Here is a 17,939-nt window from a genome sequence, read left to right on the forward strand (position 1 = left end):
CAGTATATAAGAAGATAAATATCATAGACAGTATATAAGAAGATAAATATCATAGACAGTATATAAGAAGATAGATATCATAGACAGTATATATGAAGATAAATATCATAGACAGTAAATATGCGCAAACATTGCGACAGTATATAAGAAGATAAATATCATAGACAGTATATAAGAAGATAAATATAGACAGTATATAAGAAGGTAAATATGCGCAAACATTGCGCAGTGTGTCCCTGGCCATGGCGACGAAGCGCAACCGGAACCGGAAATACACCGGCGAGATGTCGAAGCGCAGAATGAATTATGTGAGAAAGAAGCAGTCTGTGTAGCTGTTCCAGCTTTTAATTTTGAGATTTTTTTGTGTATATTTAGCATATATATTCTATTTGTTCATTTGTCCTTTTAAGGTAAGATAACCAGTCTCTCGGTGTCCGGCCCGGACTGTAGAGTTTTGCTAGTTAGCGAGAATATTAGCTCAAAACAACGTTAGCTCCGCAAACAACAGAGAATAGGTGAAAGAGGTGCGCTTGATTTTAATACACTGGCAGCCTCGAGCCGCCTTGGTTCAGTAATGTCCCAACCATAGATGTATTAAGAGAACGGTCCCAACCCTCTTTGTGGACAAGTTTTTAAAAACCCCGCCCTCTCGGGACTACACGTTAATCAGATTAAACCTTTTCTGGCCACCACAGAGAATGTATACAGTAAACTATCATTGCTCATCTATCTTTTTTTTTTTTTTACAAACTTTGCTTTCATATAACTTAAGTGAAGTTCATAGCTACGTAGCCATGGATGTATAGTAAGTACGTAGAATAGCGTAAGTGTACTTGTTTACTTAATGTGCTTCTGTAACCACTTTTAATACTCCTAATAATAAAAATATATGTAAAGTTACAGAAAATAATCAGAATCAGGTTTATCGCCAAGTAGATTTTCATTTCCCTTGGTATTTACATGCATAAGTGTCACAATGAACATAGTAGGAGAAAAGCGCAGGTTTTGTCAAGTCTGAGAAATATTTATGTTGACAAAGCTCCTCTAGAGAGCCTCAGACGAAATTACAGTTGACAATTAATACAGCGGTTTTCAGAGGCTTAATAGTGCTACCCCCGATGAGTAAACTGATCTGGTGTGTTAATGATATGCATTCATGTTCCAGGACACTTAATTTCAAACAATGTATCACACCTCTCACCGTAGGTCACTATGATGCCTTAAAAGATAAACGCATTTTCAAATCTTTGTCACTGTTCACCAGGGGAGGATGAGTGTGGAGACGGTGGACCGGGTGGCTGCTGTGACCAGCAGCCGGCCTAGCACGCCTCTTCAGACCTCCTGGTTTGAGTTCCTCCTGGATGGCAGCCTGCTGGAGAACCACCTGCAGAAGTCATACCCAGGTCAGCTCAGCATTACTATTATGTCTATTATACTCTGGCTTGTGGTAGATTTGTAATTATTTCTTTATATAATAAACCAATTTCATAATTAGAGTGAACAAAATTCCAAGGATAGCTCAGTTAATACTGATTCTCCTTAAATAAACATCTGGTCGGTATCAACTGCGATGCAACTTATTCCCTTTTATCTCAGTGAGTTTAACATGGTTTAAAATGTATTCACTCATGACACTGCAATGTATTTAAAATGAATATATCTATATGTCATGCCTTGTGTTTGGTTATTGCATTAACATTTTGTTGTTGTATCCCTTCTCCTTTTCTTATGATTCTAGTACATTTATAAGATAAAATGTATAAATTATTTCACTCTGCTTTTGTGTCAAGTTCATGGAAATAACAAGTATCCTTGTGTTTTGCATTATAATTGTCCATTAAAAGAAATTGCACTGAACCATACTGTGATATTTGTTGTGCATCTAGAAAGTTTTATATACAAAATATTGTTGACTGTCAAAATCATAACAGTAGGCTATATATTTTGATGGATGCTTATGAGGCAAGTGAATGAAAAGTGGGTCCACCATAAAAAATAATTAACCATTAATTGCGTGTGTGTTTCCACAGACCCGACGCCAGTGCAGCTTATCATCCAGTTCCTGGAGCAGGCATCCAAGCCCTCCGTGAACGAGCAGAATCAAGTGCAGCCTCCACCAGACAACCGCAGGAACCGCACCCTGAAGCTGCTGGCACTAAAAGTAGCTGCCCACATGAAGTGGGATCTGGATGCTCTTGAGAAAGGGTAAGTGTGTAAGGCGCTTTAAACTTATAATGCGGAGGAAGTCAGTGTGACTTTTCATGTTGTTTTTTTTTGTAAAACCCTGTTCACTAAGTCAATTTGGAGGGCATAAAAGGGTTTCAGAGTCAATGCAATCAGTTTAGTTAAATGTCTGAAATTTGAGGTTGCAGGTTTTCACCCAATAATACCTTTGGCTTTCTGTGTTGTGATATTTCAACATTTTGGTAGGGTAACTGCCTAATTACCTTAACAGAAAGACAGACTCAGTCTCAGCATGTCTTACATGTCTCTAATAATTGTTGTAACAAATCATACAGATGTTTGCATCATGTAATTATTTATCCTTCTTCCCTGCCAGTTTGACCATTCCAGTATTAAATATGTTACTGAATGAACTCCTGTGTGTGAGCAAAGTGCCACCAGGGGTGAAACATGTGGACCTGGACCTGTCCACTCTGCCTCCGACCACAGCCATGGCTGTCATCATATACAACCGCTGGTGAGTGAAGATCCACAAACTGAAGTAGTAAGAGAGCCTGGCTCGTCCACTGTGGTCGGCCATTCAAATTATTTCATTAATCACAAATAATCTTGTGTCTTTCAAAGGGCCATCAGAACCATCGTGCTGAGCAGCTTTCCAGAGAAACAGACCAAACCAGGACCTCACCAGATGAACATGTAAATGCTGTTCCTTCCTTTCCTGTTACCACTCTCTGATTTGGGATCAGCTAAAGTTGTTTACAGAACAAATACTCTTCCCATGCTTATCTAAAACATCCAGGTCCAGTTTAAAAAATAAGAATATAGCTTTTAAGTGCTCAGTTTGAATGGCATCAAGACGATAGTGAGTGAGTTATCTTGTGGCCTCTCGTAGGTTAAGTATTGTGCAGCAAGAGAAAGAGATGACTGACAACATCCTTACTGTGGTGAGTACTCAATGGACATCTTTGAGATTGTTGTCATGAAATATACTTCTTCGGACTATTGCTGATATAAATAAACATGTTATCCACATTTCGGTATGCCTGATCATTTTGATTTTGTAAAGGTTTGGATGAACAACATATCGTTATATCACCTTTTCCAGTAATCCCTGTTTTGTCCCTGTCCACTATTTAAGAAATTGTCTAGTAGGTTAAATGCAATGTTCTTTATTATGCACTCAGCTGAAAGAGCAGGCAACGGACTCCATCAGCGTCCTGGAAGGAGCTCTGCAGCTGAAGAAAGACTTCTACGTTCACACCCTGAGGACTCTGGATCTGCTGGCTGCTGATGCTGCTGCCAATGGAGAGACAGAGTCCTCGACCGCAGGGCTTCGCATCAGTGCCGATGAGCTGCACTGTCAGGTTAGTGGATAGCACAGTGTTGTCTCAGAGTACAATTCATCCAAATACATACAATTATATCAACTATTGATTAGTTCAGGGAGCAATTGGAGAGTGTGTGCAGCAGAACAAATAGGATTTGTAAAACAAAACAAAAAATGGGGAAACAAATGTCCAAAGTGTAATTTCAGTCAAAATGTAATTACATTTCTAGTGTGCTGAATCTAAAACTGGCCTAATGTTTTGTATTTGGTGTTTCAGGTGCATTATGACTTGGGAGGGATTTTCTTCCAGCAAGGCTGCACGGACCAAACAGCCTACGAGAACGCCCGGGATCACTTCAGACAAACAAAGGAACTGTTAACAAAGGTAGATTTACTTGGTTATCACTTTACCATGTCCAAATGTGTCTTCTTTTAGTCCTGTAATGGCTGCAGTTTACCACCAGCAGAATTTGTGGATCTCAGTCATTTCTTATATTTATGAGACGTTTATTTTTTAGCTGGACTCAACTGTTCATGTTCACCTGGATGAGAAACGTCTGGCTGGCTACTGGAACGCCTGTAAAGCTTTGACTGAAGACTGTGACCCGTCAGACTCCCAGAACACACCCTACAACCAGATCAACAGCCTGATCAGGGCGCGCAACTACCAGGTCAGTGCAGACGCTGCAGTAACTTTAAAGCCAAAGATTTGTTTTTGTAAAAAATACACCTGGAACTACCTATAGTAATGCTCCAATTGAAACTGAAGATAATGAGACATGCCAGAAAAGATGTATAACTGAATGAAGGTATTTAGCACTGTAAATCATTCGTAGTACTTTATATTGTGTATTCCTCTCTCTAACAGGCTGTCATCGAAGCCTTTATCAAAGACAACGTGAGCCGCAGTTTGCCAAACAACTTCAGACGGTCTGTTCTCAGGGAGTTCCTGTACAAAGTGCAACAAGGGTGAGACCACAATTCAATCCAAAAGTAATTCAAACAACCGTTTGCAGTGTGACAAAGCCTATAGATATATAATATGTATTTAAACCAGGTACTGCTTCCATTGTATTTATTTACTTTATAGTGCAGTCAGTCATTCTGCATATCTACAAACCATCTAGCCCATGACTTATTTCTTAACACTCTGCAGGGAATCGACCTTAGATGAGGTTTGCTACAAGCTGTGTGTTTGCAACGCCGTCCGAGATGCTTTGGAAGGAGAAGTCCTCAGTGTGCGTTTCCAGCAGCTCCTCCTCAAACCCAGTAAAAAGATGGTGGACTTCATTTTAGAGGTAATTTCTCACGTTCTTATGTCCCAAATAATTGTGTGATTGAAGATTTTTGCAGGAGTAATGAATGCTTGGGACATCCTAGAGCTTAAAACTCAAAGAAAACTCAAAGTATGTCTCAGATTTAAATCTGACTTGTTGTAACTAATGCAGCCATCCACCGTTTCTTTATTCTCTGATATCAACTGTTAGATAAAGTTCAAATTACCTTAAATAATGTGCATATGTTGTACAATCCAATATCCCAACTGGTGGCAATGAAGCATCGAGCCTTCCGATTAAGGAAAGAGGTTTGTGGGAGTTGTATGAAAATGTACAGGTGTCAGGATTGTTATTGAACTTTATCTATTGAATTTAGAAATTGTATTTCCATAATAAAAACTAACTTTTAGGAAATTATTTTCTCGAGGGGTGGGCTGAGGTTGGTGGAGTTCAACGTGTATCTGGGACTGACCTGAATTATTCTCATGATGGTTAAAATTGAAAGCTGCTGCTCATTTGAATCCAGTATTCTTTGTCCTGCAGGTATGCACACTTTCGCTGGAAAAGGGCCGTCAGTCTGAGACATCAAGAAGAAACATGGGTACTTTCATGAAGTGAGTAAGAGCAGAGGCTGAGTCACCTTTATTATGCACCGATGTACTAGCTAAAGTGACAATAAAACCTTTTATTTAGTCCAAAGAAATAGCAGAACATACAGCTGGGTACAATGCAGTATCTTCTTCACATTCTGCATGACCTCTTAAACGGCACTGATTTGACATAAAACTGTTACTCTAATCATTTAATCATCTTTTAAATGAGGCCTTTCTTATCTTGCAGGACTCTGTGTGAAACCTTGGAAGAGCTGTCTCTGCTTTTTGTGGTGTCCTCTCATAAGCTCTTCATGGAGCTGTTGAAGGAGGAGGAGAGGAAGGTCCTGGTAGAGCAGCTGAGGAAGAGATCAACCACGATCAACCTCAGCGCCAAGCCTCTGCCTTCCTTCTATGACATTCCAGGTACCCCACTGAGATTTTCTTGCCCATACTGTTCAGCGACATCCAATGTATCCATCTGTTGTCCATCAATCTGCTGGTTATTGACAAGGAAGCTCTCAGTGGTATGTGTCAGTCTCTTTAAGTTTGTGACTTCATGCATTTCAGCATCAGCGAGTGTGAACATTGGGCAGCTGGAGCAGCAGCTCATCCTTTTACTGGAGCCACGCAGGATCAGACAGATCCTCGTGGAACTCCACGGCATGGCCGAACGGCCCTTCTGGAGGGTCAACAGTAAGGTCAGAGGTCAATTAAGAGTAGTAAACACCATGATTCACGAATTGCCCAAATGTAAGATGAACTTTACTTATTGCGGAAAATGTAATATTCATTTTTCAGATATGATGAAATACACACTGAAGTAATGGAAATGCCACTTTCTCTTTGTGTGTTCAGTGGGAAGTTCCTCCGGACTACATAAACGTGATCCTCGGCATAAAAGACAACCTGACAAAGGACCTGGTTTATATCCTCATGGCCAAAGGACTCCACTGCATATCAATAAAGGTCTGCATACAGGATCAATGCTCAGAAATGTAACTTATCTGTAAAAAATAAACTGGCCTAATTAAGCAGCGATCGGTGAAGAATATTTGAGCTGTCTTGAGGAACAGTGGGCTGATATACATCCAATTTATCCAATTACATCCAATTTATGACAATAACCGTTCCAAGCAGTAACAATCTGTTAAAAGTAGAGATGTTAAATATTTGGATCATGTTTTCCTCTCGTCTCAGGACTTTGCCCATGCACGGCAGCTTTTCTCAGCCTGCCTGGAGCTTGTTACCGAGTTCTCCCCGAAGCTGAGGCAGGTGATGCTGAACGAGATGCTGCTGCTGGAAGTCCGTGCACACGAGACAATGGCGGCAGAGGGCAGCAAGGAGCGGCCGCCCTCCGACCTGGTCAGCAGGGTCAGAGGATACCTGGAGATGAGGATTCACGGTGAGTGGATGGAAACACTGTGGAGTTGTTACCTGGGCTTAAGCCTGTAATTTGTTTTTAAGTTTTCTGGCAAAAGAAACATGTAAGACATTCTGGATGCACTACAATATTAAGACCCTATTTATGTGAGTAGCATCACAACTTGCTCACTATTGATTAATACTGCAGGGGAATAGGGGATCCTTTATAAAGTTTGGACATTTTAGACAACAAAAAAAAAAAACCCACACCTGCTCTAGCCATAATATTGTTTGTATGATAGACTGTACAAAGCAAAGCTGTTTCTAAAATTGTAATGCTTCTCTCGCCAACCTAAAACACTAAATCGCTAAATGATGGGTCTTTGTCTTTAGATCTGCCTCTGCGTCAGGTGGTAGGAAAGGAGTGTGTCGCTTTCATGTTGAACTGGAGGGAGAATGATTACCTGACTCTGCAGGTGCCACCATCTCTGGTCATGAACAACCCATACATCAAGGTAAAAAGTCTGTTCAACGCTCAAGCCCATTTCTGCCTCATTTTAGCAGTTACTGTACACAGATGTTCTCATTGTCTCTTACAGTACACTGTTCCAAGAAGACCATGACATTTATGTAGGTAATAAAATAGTGTCTATTGTCTATCTAGTGCTATTTTATTGCTATTGGTTACCCTGAAAACATTGTCAGGTGGACATAAACAAGGCTCCATATTGATAATAATCTTGCTCCATGTGTGCTAAATGCACAACAACTTTATATAAGGTGATACCATGTCTATGTTGTGCATACAGCTTCTCTTGCTGCCCCAAAGTGCCCAAAGAAAACATTTACTGCAGGTTTAAGCCATATGTTTAATATAGATAAACAAGCTCAAAGTGTTATTAAATGCCTGTACCACTGCAATAGAAATATTCTATAATTGTTGAAGTATTGTGCATTGTTTTATACAAATTTCCAGAATTCAATTAGAAATATTTCTTACCTTTTGGAAAGAAAGACTTTGTAATGATGAACCCTTCACTGGCTCTTGGATGGTTTGAACGGCCAGGACTGCTGTGGTTTTCGCTTGTTAAAGTCCCCTCTCTTTCCTCCTGATAGCTGGGTCAGCTCCTGGCTTCAACGTGCAAAGAGCTCCCAGGTCCTAAAGAGTGTCGGCGCACAGCCAAGGAGCTGTGGGATGTGGTGGTTCAGATCTGCAGCGTGTCCATCCAGCACAAGAGGAATCACGACGGCAGAGTGGGCCTCATCAAACAGAGAGAGTCCTCCATGGGCATCCTGCACCGGTACGCTGCAAACATGCCTACTACCACCTGAGATTTTAGAATAATGCAGCGCAAAAGCATCACCGCACAATTATACGCTGTATATAAGCACACACAGGTGGAAGAGTCATGCTCATTCTGTTGTATTTTCATTGTCTAACCCATTTAGGAGCAAATTCATCACTTTCATCAAGAAAATTAGAGTAAGTATTCAATAAACTAAACTTCAACCCTCTGTGAATACATTAAATTTACATTAATTGAGGTGCTATTAATGCAAAGGTAACGCGTTTCATCTTATGTCTCACAGGAGCCGCTGGTGCTGACAACCCTTATCTCACTGTTTGTGAGGCTCCACAGCATAGTGCGGGTATGTGTCTAATTTGAGCTATTAGATTATTGAATTTTCCACACTGTAGAGTCTCACGTAGGTTGTGTGGTAGTAGGATTATCTAACCGTAAAACAAGGGGAAATAAACAGCTGGCTAACATGAAAAAAATGGCTTTAATGTTGCAGTAAGTGTACAAAAACCATAGTACAATGGTAGGTTTTGTTGCAGTTTCAGTCTGGACACAGTCTCTGCCGTGCTTATCACAGTCAACTATCTGTATCTCTGATGGGTAACCATCTGTTTTCTCTTAGGATGATATTGTAAATGAAGTGACAGCAGAACACCTCTCCATCTGGCCATCTACTCTTCCAAAGTAAGAACCTTTTTATTGCTTAATGAAATGTTTAAGATGTCTCAAACCAAGCCACTAAATCTGACAATGATGTTTGTGTGTGTGTCGACCAGCATACAGGCAGTAGACGTGGAAGCGGTGGCTGTGACGGTCAAAGAGCTGGTGTCCTATGCCCTCACCCTGAATCCTAATAACCAGTCGTGGCTCATCACGCAGGCAGATATCTACTTTGGTGAGAAACTAAACTGCTAAGTTGGCGACAACAATTCAGGGAAAGTATTAACCGTGTTACCCTTATCGCAGTGACTGAAGCATTCTTGTTTGTCTCACGGTTTACAGTGACCAATCAATACTCGGCTGCACTGAACCTTTACCTCCAGGCCGGAGCTGTGTGCTCGGACTTCTTCACCAAAGCTGTTCCCCCTGACGTCTACTCCGACCAGGTAGATCACACAGGTTACTCGCAAAACTACAAACTAGATGACTACAAACAAAGTCAAGAAATATAAAAAAAAATTTACATTTTGTCTTACTGACGATTATATATTTTCTTTTTAATCAAATCCAGATTGATTTAAAATGACTTTCTACAGTTGAATAATAACATGCTAAATATTCTATAAGCAAATTACAATAATGTATGTATGTAACTCATTGCCAGACCTTTCTCCACTGCGCCGCGGAGGAGGGTCTGGCTAGTCCACACAGCAGTTCGGGATGGGAGAAAAACCTGCCCTGGTTTATTGGCATTTCTTTAAAGTGCTCATATTATGCTCATTTTCAGCTTCATAATTGTATTTAGAGGTTGTACCAGAATAGGATTACATGGTTTAATTTTCAAAAAACACTATCATTTTATTGTACTACACATTGCTGCAGCTCCTCTTTTCACCCTGTGTGTTGAGCTCTCTGTTTTAGCTACAGAGTGAGGCATCTCACTTCTGTTCCATCTTTGTTGGGAGTTGCACATGTGCAGTAGCTAGGTAAGGACTACTAGCCAGTCAGAAGCAGAGTATGAGGGCGTGCCATTCTAGCAGCTAGGAAGGAACTTGATTTGGTGGAACATGTGTACGTCCAAAGGTTGTTTTAGTCGTGCAACAGAAAACTCAGATTGGACAGATAGTCTAGCTAGCTGTCTGGATTTACCCTGCAGAGATCTCAGGAGCAGTTAACCGTAGTCCTCAGAAATCCACCGGAGTTTAGAATTACAACACAAACAAAGCGGAAGGTGACGGACAAAAGAGGGACATCCGGCAGAATTTCCGGCAGAACGAGAACAATCCTGGAAGTGGAACCTCATGGATATAGACTAATAACACTGACTGGTGTTTGCAGGTCCTGAAGAGGATGATCAAGTGCTGTTCAATGATGAACTGCCACACTCAGGTCAGAGGGTCAATGCAGTTGCCCTTTTCTTTCTTTCTTTTTTTTAATTGCAAGTGCTCATCACAATGCTGTCTCAATGTCCTGATGGTGAAATGGTTTCAGTGTAATGTTAAATGTTTGTTTTGACATGCTGCAGTACATTTTTAACAGAATCCGCAAATTTCACGATTTTTCTGTGTTCAACTAGTTTCTCTTTCATTCTTATTAGGTTGCTGTTCTCTGTCAGTTTCTTCGAGAGGTGGACTACATGACGGCATTTAAAGCTCTTCAAGAACAGAACAGGTACGGTACGACATGACCTGACAGCCAACAGACAGACCAACAGCACTATTCTCAACATCTCTTTTATCTTCTTTCATCACCAGTCACGATGCCATGGACTCATTCTATGACTACATCTGGGACGTCACCATCCTGGAATACCTCACACGTATCCTTTATTTTTAGGGCAAATCCAGACCTTGAGAGAACTAGCTTATATCATACAGTTATAATTTTGCAAAAACAAGCTATGCAAATAACATTTTGTTCTTCCTTGACCGTACTTTCAGATATTCACCACAAACGGGGCGAGACTGAGAAGAGACAAATAGCGGTAAAACCTGTTCTTGCACCACGATAAAACAAACTGCTATTCTACCTCTAAAATTAAAAAGGTTACATCTATCATGTTAAATGTGTATATAGTAAGTCTTGTCGCTGTCATTTTGACAATCAAAATGGCAATTTTTCATGACCTTACAAGTGTTTGAAAAAGCTTTTTTCAGATAGTCTTTTTTTTTGTTCTCAGCTCTTCTAGAAACATTCAATCCTTTGTTTTCTTTGAAATTCCTCCACAAAAGGTTTAGTGTTCACTCATCGGTGACATTATAGTAGCCCAGTGAGAATTAATTTGGTGACCTTAAACATAGCAAGCTTAAAAAGGGCCAAATGTGGTTGAACAATGAGTTTGACATTAACAGCAGTTTCATAACTAGTCTTTTTACAATGTTGAAAGTGATTTTTTTTCTTTTTTCCTCAATCAAATTATAACCTACATATCTCCAAGTCTATGCTTAAGAGGCTGCAGTAGTTTAACTCTTGTTGTTTTTCCAGATAAAAGCGATCGGACAGACTGAGTTGAACACCAGTAACCCAGAGGAAGTGCTGCAGCTAGCTGCACAGAAGAGGAAGAAGAGATTCCTCCAGGCGATGGCCAAACTGTATTTCTAGAAAACATGTGAACCACAGTTAGACTTTAGTTGGGTGGGAATGTATATTTTATGGTAAAAAATAAACTTCTAAAATAAATACAGTTGCTCATTTTTACACTTGTAATCATTTGAAATTGATCATTTAAAAAAATAAAGCATTGACTATCCATAGTCCTGAGTTACACAAACAATGGCTGGTTTACAACAACATGGCACATCTCGCTGAGAAACACTGAAGAGTATGCCCTTTATTCAGCCACTGCTTTTGACGCATGGCTCTCAGATTTCATGAAAAGGTGCATACTTGTACTGAACAGTGTTTCCAAGTTACCTTTTACAGATTAGCTGACAGGTGAAATAGCGACAGTAAACTAATTTTTCAACATGCATATAAAAAAACACTTCAACTGACCCTGAAGCAGTATTCAGATTCTGTTGACTTTAAACATATTTAATATGCTACAGAAATAAACAATTGCACATTACTTTCAGTAATAGAACATCATTTTCAATAAATGACACCTGACACTTTAAAAACATTTCTTCTCAATTAAAGCACCCAGTTGCTAGAAACAGCTAAAAATCATGAAGAAAAAAAAAGCTTTGGCCAAGATTTAAGTCTTTTAAATATTATCCTGGATATTGCATTCAGTGACAATTTCACATCAGCAGGCATGACATAAAATCCCATACTGTACAAACTCCGTATTCCAGTCAACAGTAGTCTCTCTCCCCCCCACCGGTTAGGAGCCGATTCCAGTAAACAAGACTCCGTCTTAGTGGGACCTTAACCCGGTGTCTTCTTTGTTCACATTCACCTCAGAGTCTTCCTCTTGTGGTTCAGCGTGTGCAGGTTTTCTCTGTGCTGTTGGGAGGAGTGAGGAACTGTCTGTTCACCTCCTTTTGACTGACATTCTCCTAAAATAAGACATGTTGAAAGTCAGGAACCAATAAAATAGTAGCATCAACAAATATTGAATAAGTATTTATTATGGCGGTTCTTATTTAGATCATGCCATAATAAATTTATTCCAAACAGTACAGCTAACGGTTCAGTACAAGTAGAAGAAGAGAATACAAACCAGCATGGTCAGATAGTCTGTGTGCGTCTGGATGTTGTGTCTGTCTTCTTTCTTTATCCCGACAAAATCCCTCAGCGTCGCTCTGCCAAACAATCCCACCGACTCCACAAAGGGGGCCATCCAGTTCACACACAGCTGGATGACGTCTTTTGACAGACCTGAGCTCAAAAAACAAAACAGGTTTACATGTAGGGGAGTAACCTTCCTGTGGGTGACACTGCGGTTCAGACCATAAATCATGGTTTTTAATAACAGCTCAGTAAGGGTGGGCGATATGGAGAAAATAAAATATCACGATATTTTTGACCAAATACCTTGATACCGCAACAATATTGTAGGGTTGACTATTGGTGCTTTCACAAAATATTTACAGTGAGATTTTTTATAAATAATCATCAGTAATGTGGATATACCTAATTAGTAGTGGGAAAAGGCAAATAATAGAAACACAACAGTCTGTTAAATTCAGAAATTACATCACTTTACTGTAATGTAGCCTTTAAAACCTAAGACAATATCTTGTCTCATATCATGATATCGATATAATGCCCAGCTCAACACACACAATTTCCATCCCATCAGGATCATACTCTGCGTTTGACAGATTGTCCCATTTGTATCTACATTACTTGTAATAATCCCAAATCTTACCTGAAACCTTTTCAGCCGTTTCAGGTCCAATGAAGTGGCTCAGGACTGAGGCAGCCAACACTCGATACTCAAAGTCCAGAGAGTTTATGTTGAGGATACACAGGTCTAAAAGCTGGAAAAGTCAAAAAGACAGAAGACAAACTGCCTTAGTCATACACCAGACTTAAACTGAAGGAATTGAAAATCTCTCTGTGTGTGTGTGTGTGTGTGTGTGTGTGTGTGTGTGTGTGTGTGTGTGTGTGTGTGTGTGTGTGTGTGTGTGTGTGTGTGTGTGTGTGTGTGTGTGTGTGTGTGTATAGAAATAAGCTCTCATACAGTAGGTTACCAGTGATGTCATGGTAGTAAGGTCTTACGACCGAATGAAATCCAGTAAAACAGCCCTGACAGAAAAGCCCTTTGTGAAATATTATTTTGTTGTTGTTGTGACTATGTCAGAAGGTTCTTGGTTTGTGCCAGTATATTAAACTTAAAAAGACAAATCCCATCCAAACACCTACTAGTGCCATTTGTACATAAGCCTCCTGCGGAAACTGTGGCTGCAGCAGGTCAGAGTCGCTGTTCATCGATGCCATCTGGAAGTAAAGCTTCAGCCAAGACACGGCTGTTTCAGGACAAAGGTTCCAATGCAATGCCTGTACAACATATGTAAAAGTAGAATTATGTGAAAATCAAAGCCTTCTTATTGATTATTTATTAAGAATAAGGAGTCAAAACATGGCCACACTTGTACTGTAACATTACCTTCAAAATTATTATCTCCATTTGAATGATCTCTTCTTCATAGTAGGTTCCCGCAGTCATATAGGCCATCTGTGAGAGCTTTGGAGGAGATGCTTCCTACAAGGAAAGAATGTAGCGCCATATCCATTAGAAATGGGACTGTGTGCACTGCTGCCATCAAGCAAATTAAATACCTCCGGACCAATGAGCTTGTTAAACACCCAAATATAAAAAGGTTTCTCAACTGGCTGCTGGGCATTTTGCACCAAATAGGCACAAATTAAAGTATGTTAAGACATGTTTAAGTGCAAGTTGGGTTCTCACAGTGCTGCACACTTTAGTTTGAATGATTTGGGAAAAATGAGACCTGATCCATCCCTTTGTTCCTTACCTCCATCTTAGCTGCAATAAAAAGACAAGTTATCCCGATGAGCTGCAGCATGCCCTTTTCAATGTTGTTCTGCGTTAACATGAACCGGTCAAAGTAGTCCTGAGCCAAATAGAACGTCTGCCGGTGAAGAGTATAGGCCTCACTCACCTGGTTAAATCAATGACAAAGAAAATAGTTGGTAAACTATCGGGCTTGTGCCAATTACGTAAAACCTCATAGATGAATATAGGTTAAACAGGAAATACAGCTAATTTGGTTAGAAGTTAGTACATTGCTATTCATGCATTTACAACATTGTGACCCTGAAAGGATTTTAAACTGCTACTACACCACACACAATGTTGTAAAGTAATCAACAATACACATAAATCTCAAAGATGTTAAACTGAAAAGCAAAGATGAATGTCTGAATGAAACATATATTTCTTCAATGAGATGCAGTTGAAGACGCACCTCGATTAACCAGTCGAGGAGAATGGATCTCATTCTGGGTTGTATTGTCGGGTGTTTCTGCATGAAGCTCTTGCTGTGTCTGTAATTCTGCTCCCTGCCGACCATCTTCAACCACACATCTTCAGGAGATCCCCATCTGTAACATGCAGACAAATAGCTGCAACAATTAGTCAATAATCAATCAGATGGAAATTAATCAGCAACTATTTTTGACCATTTAATTGTTCAACTTTTCAAAATGTGAGAATTCTGGTGTTTTTCTTGGTCTTAATTACAGTAAATTGAATACATTTGGGTTTTGGATGACTATATTAAAACTGTCTGGCAGAGGATATCCACAAGAATAATAATTGACAATCACCCAAGATGAGGCAAAGGTGACGGCCGGATCAAGGACGATGGGGATGTGAGAACTGCATCACAGTCGACCCCGACTCCCTTCTCAGAAGTCTCGAGAATACAAGGCTTGGCAGCTCCTTCAAGTACCAGCTGGTTCTGAAATGGAAAGGAGAACTTAATGCAACATATGTGTTTGTAAACTAAGAGCTTTTAACAGGACAGGATATTTCTGTTGTGTTGATTTTAAAAACTTGAAAATGAGGGACATGTTTTTTAGCTTTCTCTTGACCTGAGGGGTGGCCATACAGCTCAATGAGATGACAAGTTGGGGTTTTGGGGGTGGTGGGTTAGAGGGCTTTGGCTCTTTGTGACATTATTCTTTGACTATTATTTTGGTTCTACAAATTTCTGATGGTACACTTTGCTCCATATTTTACTTAAAGTGCACTGGTTTATTTAGTCATCGAGGGACTTGGCTACACTCTCACATAATACTACTGTCCTAAAAGAGTATTCATATTTATACCACTGTCTCAATGTACACATCAGATCTATAGCATATACCCCATATTCATATCATACCCCCAGCTGTTTATTCTGTATATAACAGTATACTGTAGTATTTTTGTACACCCTTACACTGTTTTATACTTATACCTGCACTGATTACTATGCTCATACTGTATTTACTGTACTCATACCCCTGTTATTTTCATTCTTAACTTATTTGTATGAGATCATTTTATATATTTTTCCCCAATTATGCCTGCAGACTGCGGTCTAATTGTCTTGATATTGAAAGCTTTTTTATTTTGATTGTATTTTTGTTTGATATTTCCCTTTGTACTCAGGTCTCACTTGCAAATGAGATCTTGATCTCAATGTGATTTCCCGATTAAATAAAGTATATTCTGTGTACTGTATACTCTGTACATGACTGCTTTTTGCACATTTGATTCGTTGCTGAACTGGATTTCTTTCAGCACTGAACTCTGTATAAAGACCATAAAGTTGAATCTAATGATGTGACCTAATGAAGATAAGAAAGGGACATACCTGCTCACACTGCAGCTTTGACAGAGGCTGAATCTTTTTTCTGTTGCTTTGCTGAAAAGAAAAGATTTTATAAGTTGTAGGTCAGACCATCTAGCTAGTAAATGATTGTCTATATATAAAAATCGCTGATTAAAGCTGTACTGTAACCTCCTAAATGAATGGTTTGTCACCTTAGTTGCTTTGCCTTTGGGCCCTGGAGCATTTTCAAATCTTTTCAGCAGGCGACCACTGCAAAAAAATAAAAAGAATCAAACTGAACTCAACATGGAGTTTGAGATTTGACAAAAGGAGCAACAACAAATCAAGATACAGTAATAATTCATATAGCAACAAAAGAGGTCATTACCTTTGTCTAGACATGGTTGTAACTGCTTCCGTCTGTAAAAAAACAAACAAAACAATTTAGAAGATATTTAGTGTTTGTCAACAAACAAAACCAAAACGTTAGCCCTCAGGTGGAAACGGGTAACAACCAGCTGTAGCTATCTTGCACAAAACATACTTCCATTCAAAACCAAGACCGATAAACACACATCGTTTCAGGAATTAGAGCTTATCATACGCGCCAACATTATTAATGGGCGCGTAAGGTAAAATGACCCACACTCTGCAGCCACCGCCCGCGAAACAAGACGTTTCTGCTTAAACTTTAATCTAGCTATATCACGATATAGCCTAACTTTATGGCATAACGATCCTGCAGTTGCATGAGACAAAACGACCGTGAACAGCACAAAGAGACCTGCAGTGAAAGCCCCCTCATCCTCCCCAAATGCTACAACTGCTGTAACAACACCAAGGCACAGGGAGGACATTTTGAGCCAAATACCACTGATAAAATAGTTTGAATTCAACACTAACGTTAACCGAAAACCATACGATCACCAAGTATTAAACTTTCAAACCGTTATGGTTTCTAATATCATTTCTGTGTCATATAGCGGTTAGTTTAATCACGATTCAGAGATGCATTATCATCAGGTGACCGAACAAGGAACAGAGTACAACAACTCAAAAGCTGCAAACTCTGCCTTCTCCAGAAGTACATAAAACAGTCATTGCTGTCAAACAAACCACTTTATCTAGCTAGTGTTAGCTAACTTTGACGCTAGCTTGCTAAAACTCAAACACCACAAGCTCGACATCGACCGCGTTTACAAACATATCAGCAAAATAACAAACAAACTGCTGCTGCAGTTGGAGCACAAGACTACACACCTCCACCTGACTTACTTGGGAATGATTCAGGACTGCAAAAGTAAACTACTTAGCTAAAGACACAAGCTAGCTAACTGTACGGGAGCACTAATGTTTGCAGCTTACCCTCCCTGGTTCCGAGCCCAAATTAAACTTGTTTCCAGTTGGCGCTCGCGCCAACAAATTAGCATTTGCGGCACATTGCGCATGTGTATAAATACTCCCAACCGGAGGTTAGAAAAGGTTAACATTTAACCTTTTATATATGTCAATGCATTTAACTAGCTAAAAGACGAGTAACCTTAGTTTGCTCGATGCGTTCCCGTTGTTTTATTTATTCCCTTTGTTTTACTTTCGATCACCTTAACGTTTCCATGGATCGAGTTTGTTCTAGCTAACCTAAATAGCGATACAGTCATTTTTGCTGAATGGTCTTTACTAAAATCAGATGTTTGTTGTTAGTATTTCTGAGGCTTAATTGTTATAGAAAGGTCTAAAAATGACATAAATCTTAAATTAACTTCGTCATTCTTACAGTAGTATTTCCGGATAGACAGTGGTGGGCGGAGCTATAGAACCAGACAGCCAATAGGAGAGCGAGTTAAGTTGAGCGCGTGCTCCTCGACCATGATGTAAACAAAGCAGGCAGCTGTCAGAGCTGTCAGTTAGAGCTCGCCTCAGATAGTTCGTGCTCGGGACCTAATGATAATCCTATCGATTTCAATAGGGCCTTCGGGGAACGACGCGGTCGGTGCTTGGGCCCT

General features: G+C 39.9%; 2 protein-coding genes across 3 annotated transcripts; one reads left to right on the top strand and one right to left on the bottom strand.

Annotated features, from left to right (window-relative positions):
• The first annotated feature begins 237 nt into the window (after positions 1-237).
• On the top strand, positions 238-11,399 carry ints8 (integrator complex subunit 8). 2 transcript variants are annotated; one of them, XM_028597494.1, is made up of 28 exons: positions 238-410; positions 1,265-1,403; positions 2,031-2,205; positions 2,561-2,701; positions 2,809-2,880; positions 3,077-3,128; positions 3,369-3,548; positions 3,789-3,896; positions 4,030-4,182; positions 4,380-4,480; positions 4,668-4,809; positions 5,332-5,402; positions 5,629-5,804; positions 5,949-6,079; positions 6,237-6,347; positions 6,579-6,783; positions 7,137-7,258; positions 7,860-8,044; positions 8,193-8,226; positions 8,334-8,393; positions 8,667-8,728; positions 8,821-8,939; positions 9,047-9,150; positions 10,043-10,093; positions 10,302-10,375; positions 10,459-10,523; positions 10,645-10,688; positions 11,189-11,399. In XM_028597494.1, exons 2-28 carry the CDS (start codon positions 1,271-1,273, stop codon positions 11,303-11,305), a joined length of 2,988 nt encoding a protein of 995 aa, XP_028453295.1. In that variant the 5' UTR covers positions 238-410; positions 1,265-1,270; the 3' UTR covers positions 11,306-11,399. The 2 variants fall into 2 exon arrangements, with proteins under 2 accessions (XP_028453295.1, XP_028453294.1); XM_028597493.1 differs by having other exon boundaries at positions 239-308.
• Positions 11,400-12,019: 620 nt separating this feature from the next.
• On the bottom strand, positions 12,020-17,733 carry LOC114568106 (G1/S-specific cyclin-E2). Its single transcript, XM_028597495.1, has 12 exons — positions 17,711-17,733; positions 16,325-16,356; positions 16,149-16,206; positions 15,979-16,029; positions 14,945-15,078; positions 14,584-14,719; positions 14,131-14,277; positions 13,761-13,856; positions 13,517-13,651; positions 13,020-13,131; positions 12,369-12,526; positions 12,020-12,204 (listed from the first exon to the last, which is right to left on the bottom strand). Exons 2-12 carry the CDS (start codon positions 16,336-16,338, stop codon positions 12,127-12,129), a joined length of 1,119 nt encoding a protein of 372 aa, XP_028453296.1. The 5' UTR covers positions 16,339-16,356; positions 17,711-17,733; the 3' UTR covers positions 12,020-12,126.
• Positions 17,734-17,939: the final 206 nt, after the last annotated feature.

This window comes from Perca flavescens, chromosome 14, assembly GCF_004354835.1.
Source record: "Perca flavescens isolate YP-PL-M2 chromosome 14, PFLA_1.0, whole genome shotgun sequence".
Lineage (NCBI taxonomy): Eukaryota > Metazoa > Chordata > Actinopteri > Perciformes > Percidae > Perca > Perca flavescens.

Excerpts from the sequence above, each read along its gene's own strand:
- ints8 (XM_028597493.1), top strand. The coding sequence starts at position 243 with ATGGCGACGAAGCGCAACCGGAACCGGAAATACACCGGCGAGATGTCG. Across the intron at positions 3,129-3,368 it reads CTGACAACATCCTTACTGTG|CTGAAAGAGCAGGCAACGGA; the intron begins GTGAGTACTCAA and ends TTATGCACTCAG. Across the intron at positions 10,094-10,301 it reads TGATGAACTGCCACACTCAG|GTTGCTGTTCTCTGTCAGTT; the intron begins GTCAGAGGGTCA and ends CATTCTTATTAG.
- LOC114568106 (XM_028597495.1), bottom strand. Across the intron at positions 14,720-14,944 it reads TCACCTTTGCCTCATCTTGG|ATGGGGATCTCCTGAAGATG; the intron begins GTGATTGTCAAT and ends TGCATGTTACAG. Across the intron at positions 13,857-14,130 it reads TTATTGCAGCTAAGATGGAG|GAAGCATCTCCTCCAAAGCT; the intron begins GTAAGGAACAAA and ends CTTTCCTTGTAG.